Genomic DNA, 12,300 nt, shown 5'->3' with positions numbered 1-12,300 from the left:
TACTCATACTCATGCTCTTTTTCTCTATCAGACACCATTCTGCCCATGCGCCCATGAATGAGTGAGTGAGTGAGTGAGTGAATGAGTGAGTGAGAGAGTCAGTCAGAAACTCCCAATGAGAGCGACTAATGAGAGCCATCAAACCCAAACTTGCTGCTTGTTTGGAGCCATCTCGCTGCTCTCCATTGGTGCGAATCTCATTACCGCGCCACACTGTAGCGCTTTTGGTGTCCTGGTAATGAAAAACATGTCACTGCTGTCGGAAAAAGTCCTCCTCCCTGTTGATTGGCTGCCCGGCCGGCTAGCTGCTGTCCCCAGTGGCACTCTAATTAGCCTGGCGTTGTGCTAATCAGAGGCATTTGGGTAACATGTTATTTGAAAAGGTCCGCATAAGACTGATGTACTCCAACGCCATCAGAGCTATGACACCTGTCATGAACATTAAGAAGCCTTTATGAATGTTTATATCTGGTAAGTGGCATCTGTTTTGTTTGTCAAGTTGACATTGTTTGGGATGTCTTTGTTATGACAACTTTACAGCATTCATACACATTCATAAAGACTCTCTCATGTTCATGTGAATGGTTATGACGATGTCATGTCAGTCTGACAGACACTGAATAGATTCATCTGCAGACATCTCTGTAATCTGTTTGTCTGTCCCTCAGGTTACAAGCTCGGGCCAGACAGTGTCTCCACGCTGGAGAAGAAGGTGCTCACCTATCACCGCATCGTTGAGGCCTTCCGTTTCGCATATGCCAAGAGAAGCGTGCTCGGAGACCCTCACTTTGTCAACGTTACCTCTGTGAGTTTGACTTCTGGAAGGGGCTGATTGAGTGATTTAACAATTGATTGACTGATTAATTCATTCATTAATTCAATCCCAAATCATTCAATCAGTCATGGATTTTGACATAAAAGTGATATTTACTTGTGATAGCCTGTTCAGGGCCTTGTCTGAGAGCGGTGTTAAAGCAAGGTCAGCATTTTACAGCCCAACGATGTGAGTGCTCCATTAACACGTGTTACACAATCTTAGAGTTCCCACAGGCAGAGCAAATGCAAGCCTTGGAACTTGGAACCCTAGGAACTGTGTAGTTCTTAAGGTAGCCTCTTCCGTAAGAACTGTGTTCTTAAAACTGACATTGATTGCCTGGTGTCTTCTATTGCCAGGTGTGTGTGTGTGTGTGTGTGTGTGTGTGTGTGTGTGTGCTGGCCCTGGGAAAGCTCGTAGTGAGATTCCGTCCACAGTCTTGGACTTTCTAGGCCCCTTCTCCCTTAACGACTGATTGTAAATCTGCGGTTTAAACACTGAAATGGATGTCGAAATACTACTGTAATATTAATGTTGGAGTCTTGCCCTAGCTTTCTCTAGCTTGCAAGGGTCACACACTGGGCTTACTAACCTCAAGGTCAGGATTGAGAAATATTTGTTTGGGAGAGGATGGGATTTATACTAAAACAAATGATGGATGGACCCTGACCAGACACCTGTCATCACACCAGTGTGCCTGGGATGAGTAACACACACACACACACACACACACACACACACACACACACACACACACACACACGCACATACACACTCCTCACATAGACACACACACACACTTTCTCTCTCTCTCACACATGCAAACACACACACACACACACACACACACGCAAACATCAGAGAATGCCTTTGATAACCAACACTGGATCACCATTCTGTGTGTTCCTCTTGGATTTCCTTCCTGGTTGTTTCTCTTGGATGTTCTCCATTTGGGGGAAACACACCTTCATCAGTCCTTTCCTCCCCCCATCTTTCCTTTCAGTTGGTCAAGAACATCACCTCAGATGATGTGGCCGAACTGTTCCGCAGTCGGATCACCGACGACACCACACACCCAATGGAGTACTACGAGCCCGAGTACTTCGTCCCCGACGACCATGGCACCGCCCACCTGTCCGTCATGGCGGAGGATGGAAGCGCGGTGGCCGCCACCAGCACCATCAACACCCAGTAAGACATGAACTTGAGGATCAAGTGGTCAAGTCAGGGTCAAGAAGTGTCATATTACAGAAAATTGTGACGAATTCTGTGATGAAAGCATGACATTTCTGCCAGCGTCAGTATCATATAACTTCACATATTTAAAGGTCCAGTATGTAGGAAATAATGTAAAATAAACTGTAACCATTCCAAAAATGATCACCATATGTTGTCAGAGAGTAAGGAAACACGATGAATTGAAGTAATGGCTTATTTGACAACATTACTTTAACCCGTAAAACCCATGAAAAAAATGAGTTACGGGGCGGAATCTCTTGGAATTTTCGTTGATGTTTTGAACGATTAATTCTAGAATAGCGATATTAATAATGGGCTAGCTGCGTCCTCCCATTTGGGTTGCCAAATTAGCAAAGGCCAACTGTCAACAGCTGTCAGTTGTAGTCATGAACGCCTACGAGAGGCAGGTAAATTTCCAAAATTAAAACAAGAAACAAATTAAGTGGACATCGGAGGAGCTTCCTGAGATGGTGACGTCTTCGTCAAATGAAGAATATCAAATCTGACGCGCGAGCTGGCCATATTTCTCCACAACAGGTAGCCTAGGCTAAACTTCATCTGCATCGCTAACTTGTTTTCACTGTTTCCGTAATGTGTAGCTGGGTCATGGTTGGAGAAAGGTTAAAGCAGCTGCAGGTCAACTAACGTTAGCTAAGTCTTCATTACATCTGGCAACCCAGAAGAGGCTCACGTCTGGTAGTCTTGAGAACGTTCACCAGTGTTTTGATTTTGGTCTGCAGAACGTTCGGTAACAATCCTACAAATCGCACCTATATTTAACACCACAGATACTTTTCATAGTCCTATGACTCAGTTTCATAGTCCTATGAAGTTTCAAGAGCCTTGATCACCTATTGTGATATGCTATTGTGCTGCTGTGATATGGTATATGTTGATAATCCTTGATAAGCTATTTTGATATGATGTGATATGTGTCGTGTTTGATTGTTTATCATAAGCTCGCTCTGTGCGTTATCTTTGCCAGATTTGGATCTAAAGTCATGTCCAATTCAACTGGGATCCTCTTAAACAACGAAATGGATGATTTCAGCTCCCCCTTCATCACAAACGCTTTTGGCGTCCCACCCTCCCCAAATAATTTCATCCTACCAGGTAAAGCAACAACATACTGTATCTTCTCCATTTTGACACAAGGACAACAAGTCCTTGTGACTGTATTGCACCCAAAGATCAGCCATACAGACAGAAACAGACTCAGTGGTTTATGTTTTACATTTTCTTTAGGTAAGAGGCCGTTATCGTCAATGGTTCCCACAATCCTCCTGGACAAGAACAATAAAGTAAAAATGGTTGTTGGAGGCTCTGGTGGGACGAAGATCACCACGGCGACCGCCTCAGTGAGTTTCAGCAGGCGCTTGCAGCTCTGTCTCATTACTGCCCTTCCAGTGTCCAGTGCATTGCATCACTGCATCTCCCCATCCACACAGTATTCAATCACTGCATCTCTCCATCTAATCACTGCATTTCATCACTGCATCTCCCCATCCACACAATGCATTCCATCACTGCATCTCTCCATCTAATCACTGCATTTCATCACTGCATTTCATCACTGCATTACATCACTGCATTTCCCCATCTAATCACTGCATTTCATCACTGCATCTCCCCATCTAATCACTGCATTACATCACTGCATTTCATCACTGCATCTCCCCATCTAATCACTGCATTACATCACTGCATTTCATCACTGCATTACATCACTGCATTTCCCCATCTAATCACTGCATTTCATCACTGCATTACATCACTGCATTACATCGCTGGATTACATCACTGCATTTCATCACTGCATCTCCCCATCTAATCACTGCATTACATCACTGCATTTCATCACTGCATTACATCACTGCATCTACTCACTGCATCTCCCATCCACACTGCATTTCATCACTGCATTACATTACCGCATTACATCACAGTATCTCATTATCTCCTCACTGCATCTCCTCACTGCGCCTGATTACTTCATCACTGCTTTTGAAGTGTCACAGTTTCTTCTCATGTCAACTCATGTCACACGGTATTTCATCACTGCATCTCCTACTGAACGGCATCACATCCCTGTATCTCATCAGTGCATCTCTTTAATGTGATTGCGAGAAAGAGTGAAGGGAGTGAGTGAGTGGGAGAGTGAGAACACTGTACTTACAGTCATGCTAATAAAGCAACCTTGAATTAAATTTAATTGAGTAAGAGTGAGTGAGTGAGTGAGTAGGAGAGTGAGTGAGTGAGTGGGAGAGTGAGTGAGTGAGTGAGAACACTGTCATGCTAATAAAGCAACCTTGAATTAAATTGAATTGAGTGAGAGTGAGTGGGAGAGTGAGTGAGTGAGTGAGAACACTGTACTTAGTCATGCTAATAAAGCAACCTTGAATTAAATTGAATTGAGTGAGAGTGAGTGATTGAGTGGGAGAGTGAGGGAGTGAGTGAGTGAGTGAGTGAGTGAGTGATTGAGTGGGAGAGTGAGTGAGTGAGTGAGAGATACATCCCTGTATCTCATCAGTGCATCTCTTTAATGTGATTGCTCAGTTTCACATTAAAGAGATACCCCATTACTGCATACAGCATCTCCACACTGCATTGCATCACTGTTCTTTGAGTATCATTCCTGTCTTTCTTCACTGCCCCCAATATACACACACACACACACACACACATAGACACTTCTATCCAAAGCGACTCAGATTTGTGGAGGTGGGAATCAAACCCAGGTGGACTGATTCCAGACCTGAGATCATAGTACGTGTTTGATTCATTTATCTTCCGTCTGCGGCTCTGTGGTCTCCAGGTTATCCTCCATGCTCTTGTCTTCAACTATGACCTGAAGAGAGCAATAGCGGAGCCTCGCATTCACAACCAGCTCGCCCCCAACACCACGTACGGAGAGATGGACTTTGACCCGGTGAGTGGACAATACATAGGCTCCATAGAGATCCTCAGTTTGGGGATCCAACTTGTTGAACAAGATTTGAGAAATCTGAGGCAGCCATGAGGGTGGTACGTTTAGAAGGGCCATTCAAGGTAGTACGTTTCTGCAGCATTCTGAAGAGCCATTTAAACATTTTAAAAGCCTTTTAATTGTGTGTGCGTGTGTGTGCGTGTTGTTGTGTTCTTTGATCAAATGGAGACGGATATTTCTTTAGAGAATTTACTTAAACTTCAGCATCACGTACACTGGTAACAGTTCTCCAACTCATGTTGTACACACTCATTCTCCTCTTACAGATACGCACATTCCTTGATTACACCACTTACAGTGACACCTACTGGTGGTGGAGCATATGCACAAATGTCAGTGTATGCAAACACAACGTGTGTGTGTGTGTGTGTGTGTGTGTGTGTGTGTGTGTGTGTGTGTGTGTGTTTTCCACGTAGAACATTCTGGAAGGCTTGGAGCAGAAGAACCATGACACGGCCTTGCTGACGTCCGTGGCAGCGGTGGTGCAGGCGGTGATGAGACAGGGCGATGGGATAGTCGCTGAATCGGACCCCAGAAAAGGAGGATACGCTGCAGGATACTGATATAAACACACATGCTTACACACACACACACACACACACACACTGTACATTTGTGCATACAGACACATATAGACAAAAACACAGAGTTAAACCCACACACAAACACAGACACACAACCACACACAGGCATCTACATACACAAATACATACAGACAAAAACATACACAGATATGCGTATGCTGCAAAGAGAGCCATGCTGCAATGTGCAATGCCATGTGTGTGCACAAATGGATTGTAAATATTGTATTTTAATTTATAAATTAATTAATTGTGCTGTGCTATTTCTTTTCATACTGTTTGTCTTGCCATTTCATTATCGACTTTGATAGCATAGTATAACATATACAAACATAACATAACATACAAACACAACATAAACAAACATAATATAACATAACCATATATACAAACATAAAATAGCATAACCATATACAAACATAACATAAACAAACATAATATAACATAAACAAACATAACATAAACAAACATATTATAACAGCATAACAAAACAAACATAATATAACATAAACAAACATAACATAGCCGAACAGAACATAAACAAACATAGCATAAATAAGCATAACATAAACAAACATAACAATAACATAAACAAACATAACATAATATAGCATTGCATAACATAAACAAACACAATTTACCACAAAGCGGTACAAAATATGACCGCCGCTTAGTCCTGCACATTCTCTCCGCTTAGTCCTGCACATTCTCTCCGCTTAGTCCTGCACATTCTCTCCGCAAAGATTAATCACGCTGTCTCCATCCCCTACTCTTGCAACTTTTGTGTACGGTATGTAAATGAGTGTGTGCTTCTCTGTGTGTGAGTTTTCGATTGCGAGTGTGTGTGTGTGTGCGCGTGTGTCTGCTTGATTACATGTGTGTGTGTGTGTTTTATGTATCTGTCTTGCGTATAAGTATAAGTATATATATTGTGTGTGTGTGTGTGTGTGTGTGTGTGTGTGTGTGTGTGTGTGTGATGTGGTGGCGTACAGTCACTAAATACACATCAAATCAAACTCAATCAGGCCAATGAAATCGTGTATAGAGTAGCAAGGTGGGCTTTAACATAATGATTGATGGCAGAGTTGCAAACGGTTTGGCTTGAATTCCCTGCTACTTGAAAACAAATAAGATGGATGTTGCTGCTGGCCGAACAGCAGGGCTCTCAAGTTTTGAAGTTTGCAAGGAGTGAGACTTTGTTCTCTCAGGGGGAGGGGTGGCAGTGGCACAGTGCCGCCCACCTGATCGGCACATGAAAGTTCTAAGTCTGCTTGAACTACTGTTCGGGTGCCACGCCCCCCCCCCATCAACAGACCCACCCTCCCATGTCCCATCGACCCAGCTTCATGAGAGCACAAATTCCATTATTTCAAACACACTGTTTTATTTATTCTAGAACCCTATAGTAAATAATAAATAACATAAATTATAATAATAATTTCACCCAAATGGGCCCTTTGAACAGCAGTGGCTCATTCTTCTCTAAACAAACAGAAAACAACCAAATGAGAAAGCACATTTAGCCCCAAAATGGTCTCTTGAACAGTGGTGGTTCTGTCCCGTGTGTGTGTGTGTGTGTGTGTGTGTGTTTATGAGTGATGTTGTGTGTTGTAAGTGTTTGTGGCAGATTTTGATGCCTTGATGACTGATACTGGGGGCTCCCATTTGAAGCACTGTGGTTCAATGTCAGCCATTTTCACAGTCATGAGGTCATCCCAAAATATTCTTGTTTGCAGTAACAGCCAAAAAATAAAATAAAAAAAATGGGTGGTAGGTACAGTAGGTCAATATTTTTTTTTTCAAGATTCAAAGTAAAAAAAAGTACAATTTTGGTCATGGTGATTACGTAGGTATGAATTTAAACAAATGTGCATATTGTGACGAACTGACTGGGTCCTCAACCCGTGCCTTCCAAAGGCGCATCACTGCAAACCTCAATCTGATGCAGGTTATGTAGACCAGCCTTTCTCAAACTTCTTTTGACCTGAGGCCCAGTCCTGGCAGACTTTGGGTCATAGGGCCCATCTACACATACCCAACCCCACCCTCTAAATCAAATTGTCATTATCATTATCACAATCATTATTATGCCTATATTGTTATACATGCACTTTCACTTAAATGTTTGTGACATGCACATCAGAGGGACTGCTTTTACTAATGTAACGATATAATTATTAGTTTCCATTGCTTTTGCATGGTTGCATGATGCTTGCATAAGAACAGAAATACTTCTCAAACACAGCAACAATTATATGGGTGCTATTGTTTTGGATGTTTCCCCATGCAAGCATCATACACATTGGTAGAAAATGGAGAAAAAAAAAAATAATTTGTTTTTTAAATTAAGTTTAATTTGAATGCCTGAATGTAAGGATTCAGGGAAACACAATACCAAATTTTTTGGCGAAAGCAGATAGGCGAATCACTGATCTGTTGATCTTTAACAGATAGAAAAGAAGGCTACAATAGCTTTTTGGCCAATGCTATAATCAAATTTGACTATACAATACTCAGTGCTATACAGTGTATTATAGTCTCTGCTCTGTTTCTATGGAAGTTCCAAAAATCAACGTTGTTCTATTAAGTGTCGTTAAACAATTAAATAGCATTCAACAGGTTGAAGCGGAGCTTTGATACTGTGATACTCCGGACACTCTTGTCACATTCGAGGGAAACTTCCCGCACTTTATTGAAGTCAAGTAAACTCTGTATAACCAAGCGAAGTTGCTGTTTTAGCCACAACTCACGCATGCAACAAGGCATTCACAACCAACTCTCTCAACCCACACCACACGCCAAGACACTCCTAAACTCCACCCCCAAATCCCCTAAAAGGCACACAACAATTTAAGAACTGACCAGTAACAGAACACAATTATCACACACAACTCGCAGGTTATCACACTGCTCCCCCCTTTATGAAGCCCCTCGCCCTCGAGGGGTCATGCAAAAGTCATTGAACCGCGGTGGTCTCCCGCTGCTGTCTCTGTGGCCTGCTTGGGACTGGTCCCAGTCTGCCTTAAGGTGATACAGGGGTTGAGCCCAGAACACCGGGTGGGTGTCAGGGACAGTAAGGCTGGGGACATCAGGGAAGGGGAGGCCGAGATATTTGAATCTGCAGAGGGCCTGGATTTGTCCGTGAATTAGGCCCCAGCTCAAACGATGGGACAGCATTCCCTCTGTATGGTGCTGTCCTGTCCCGTGTGAAGAACTACTCTCCTACCCCTGGGGAACCTGTACCCTATAGACCACCTCACCCCCACGCCGATGACCCTACAAGGGCCATCCCAGTGGCAGTCCAGTTTGGGGCGCCGCCCCTTTTTTTTTTTCCGCTTAGGGAGTATAAACCCAGACCAACTCCCCCGCCTGGAAGTCTCTGCCCTTACTCCTCACATCATAGTTCCGCTTTTGTCTCATGCCGGCCTTCTCCAGTTGGTCCCTGGCAAAGGCATGGGCCTTTCTAAGCTGATCCTGAAGTTTCCTGAGCATACTCCGCCCCGGGGGATGTTCAGTCCGGGTGGCCTACCAAATGCCAGCTCTGCAGGCGTCCGAATCTCTCTGGCTAGCATTAGTAGAGCGGGGTGCAGTTGGTGGAGCTTTGGACAGAGGAGCTGATATGCCATTAGAACAAACGGATGTGTCTGTCCCAGTCGCTGGTGGTCTGCTGTGAGCATGGCTAGCTGCTGTTGCATAGTTAAATTGAACCGCTCTACTAGGGCCATCACTTTGTGGATGCAATGGTGTTGTCGCGTGTTTTCTGCATGCCTAAACGCTTCACACAGGGCAGCAAAAACTTTGATTCAAAATTGCGACCCTGGTCGCTGTGGATGACCTCTGCTGTTCAACCTGCTGAACATGCCCCCCTATCAGTGCCTCTGCCACTGTTTCAGCCCTCCTGGTCCGGTAGAGCATAGGCTTCCAGCCATTTCAGAAAGTAGTCCATCGCATTGGCAGCACATATTTGTTTCCTCTGTCTGATTCAGGAAATGGGCCCATTATGTCCACACCTACCTCCATCGGTGCCCCTGATGTTTTTGTTGAAGGGGGCATGGATTGGTCCAGGGGTCCTTTGTGTGCTGCACATGCATCACAGCCGACAAAAATCTTCAACATCCCCGGACGGTGCTGACCCCAATAGAAACCCCTGGCGAGCCATGGAGAGTTTTAGAGCTCCCGGCGACCAGAACCAGAACATCCATGGCAGGCCCCCAGCACAGCTTCTGAGGGGTCTTTTGGCACCACAACTTGCCACCTCTCCTCTCCAGTGGCTGGCTCCTTCCACGCACGCTGCAGCACCCCATCAGACAGGCGTAGCACATTGAATTTACTCCACAGTCTCTTTGTGGCCACCGACAGTCCTGACACAGCCTCCCAGGGTGGTCTGTGCCCGCTGAGGACCCACTGACGCACTGGCCTCAGGTCTCCATCCTCCTCCTGATGGGCGGCCCACTCCAGCAGCATCCACCACCTGCAGCGCACAGCATGTCGGCTCAGCAGCAGTCTCCTCGCCTCGAAGCTCTCTCTCTGTTTCGAAAGTAGCTACAGCCATCCACAGCACATGGGCTTTGGACAAGGCATCCGTGACAGCATGCTGAGCCCCAGGCCTGTGCACCACAGTGAAGTGGAAAGACTGTAGCTCCTCGCCAGCCAGCTTACCTGGCCCTCTGGTTCACGGAAAGACATCAGCCATTGAGTGCAGCATGATCCGTTCTGACGGTGAAGGGCACGCCACACAAGTAATACCTGAAGTGTCGACAGCGCCTAGCAGCTAGCAGCTCACGCCAGTCACGCAGTAACGCCGCCACTCTTATTGAAGATGCGGCTGAAGCACGCCACCACTCGTTCTCCTTCAGGCCCTGTTTGGGACAGCACAGCGCCCATGCCAACGCTACTGGCATCTGTATCCAACAGAAAAGGTAAAGCTGGGTCTGGGGGTGAGGACTGGGGCATTTGTGAGGGCCTGTTGCAGAGTGCTAAATGCCTCCTGGCAGTCAGCAGACCATGTGAACGGCTGATTTCTCTGAAGCAGGCGGAAAGAGGTGCTACCGGATGCAGGAAAACCCCCTTTACAAACCTCTGATAGTAAGAGGGCTAGTCCTAAGAAACTTTTGAGCTGTCTCTGGTTATTAGGGGTCGGCCAGTCTCTAATAGCACAGCCTTCTCTTCAAGTGTGCTAATGCCCTCACTGCTCACTCTATGGCCTAGAAACTCCACTTCCCTTTTTCATAAAATGGCATTTTTCAGGATGCAGTTTAAGCCCTGCCCCAGCTATTCTCCCCAGCACCTGCCTCAGGGAATCTAGCGCAGCCTGGAAGGATTTTCCATGAGCCAGGGACATCATCTAGGTACACTAGGCACTCTTTTGGCGGGGACACCAGCCAGTACATTGTCCATAAATCTCAAATGTCCCTGGGGCATTGCATAGTCCAAAGCTGAGAACTTTAAACTGCCAGTGCCCCTGCCAATGCTGAACGCAGTCTTAGGTCTCGACTGAGGAGTGAGGGGACCTGCCAATACTCCCACTCCGCAGGTCAAGTGACGAGAACCATGAGGACCCAGACACCAGGTCCAGTGTCTCATCTACCCCCAGGGATGGGGGTAGCAGTCCTTCCTTGTCACCTTGTTCAGCGGTCTATAGTCCACACAAAATCTCCATCTTGAACTCTTTTTCTTGGGGACCATGACAACGGCTGACGACCATGGACTGTCCGAGGGCTCGATGATGCCCGACTTGAGCATGGCACGGACCTCCTGATCCGCAGCCTCCTGTTGTACCATGGGTAGGCGGCGGGGGCGCACTTTGATGGGCCGCGCCTCGCCAGTGTCAATGTGGTGCTGTACTAGATGCGTGAGACCCACCTCATCATCGCTGAGAGCGAAAATGTCTTTGAAGTCCCACAGCAGTTGCCACAGGTTAGTTTGTTGTTGGTCATCAAGACCTGCACAGTTTTTTCTCCAAATATCTCTGATTGCCTCCGTTCGATCCTCTAGGTCCCCTGTCTGTTCAGATAGAGGCGAGACAGCATGGCCCCCGAGCGACATGGGCGGACTAGACTGTGTCGTTTGCACCTGGGGACCAGTAGCTTCAGGATGTGCTGTTAAGCCGTAGGTGGGCACAATTTGTGGTACTTGCTGGGAGGGGGATGTCAGCTGAACACATTGTCCACCAGGTAGAATCAGCGCTCCGGAGCCCAGGTTTAATGCACACCCCGTGAATTTTAGAAAATCGAGGCCAAGGATACATGGGTCACGCACCTCTGCCACCCATGCCATAAAAGTCACTGCTAAATTCCCCAATGTGAAGACAAAAGTCCCCCTACCCCTCATGGAGGCTGTCTCTCCAGTAACTGTTTGTAATTTTACAGAAGTCTGTTCTAAGACGGTCCCCGCCGGAACAACGTCAGGTCTTACTAATGTGGCAGTGGACCCTGTATCCACCAGGGCTGAGCACGACACATTTCCCACCAGCACCGGAACGTGGCACAAGTTACCCACCTCTGTCCAGCCCACTGTTACAAGAGGATCAGTCCGTATAAGTATGTCCATGCACTCCCCCCCCCTCAGGCGAAAGCTGCAGTCCCCGGTGAGTGGCTGAAGGGGTCCGTAGTGTCGGGGCTACCCGGACCCATTGCCGTTTCCCTGCTGGACCCTCCCTGCAGGACAGCGGCGAAGCAGGT

General features: G+C 46.3%; 1 protein-coding gene across 3 annotated transcripts in view; it reads left to right on the top strand.

Annotated features, from left to right (window-relative positions):
- Positions 1-5,885, top strand: part of LOC125304379 (glutathione hydrolase 1 proenzyme-like) — a 29,596-nt gene extending 23,711 nt beyond the window's left edge. For all 3 annotated transcript variants that reach the window (XM_048258599.1, XM_048258598.1, XM_048258600.1), the window contains 6 exons: positions 669-805; positions 1,818-2,005; positions 3,039-3,166; positions 3,299-3,411; positions 4,869-4,982; positions 5,456-5,885. In XM_048258599.1, the coding sequence (XP_048114556.1) occupies positions 669-805; positions 1,818-2,005; positions 3,039-3,166; positions 3,299-3,411; positions 4,869-4,982; positions 5,456-5,602 (827 nt within the window). In that variant the 3' untranslated portion in view covers positions 5,603-5,885. The remainder of the gene's footprint in view (positions 1-668; positions 806-1,817; positions 2,006-3,038; positions 3,167-3,298; positions 3,412-4,868; positions 4,983-5,455) is intronic.
- The last annotated feature ends 6,415 nt before the right edge of the window (positions 5,886-12,300 follow it).

This window comes from Alosa alosa, chromosome 12 (genome assembly GCF_017589495.1).
Source record: "Alosa alosa isolate M-15738 ecotype Scorff River chromosome 12, AALO_Geno_1.1, whole genome shotgun sequence".
In the NCBI taxonomy this organism is placed as follows: domain Eukaryota; kingdom Metazoa; phylum Chordata; class Actinopteri; order Clupeiformes; family Clupeidae; genus Alosa; species Alosa alosa.
The sequence above is the reverse complement of the archived record's forward strand: the minus strand, read 5'-3'. Positions and strand labels throughout refer to the sequence as shown.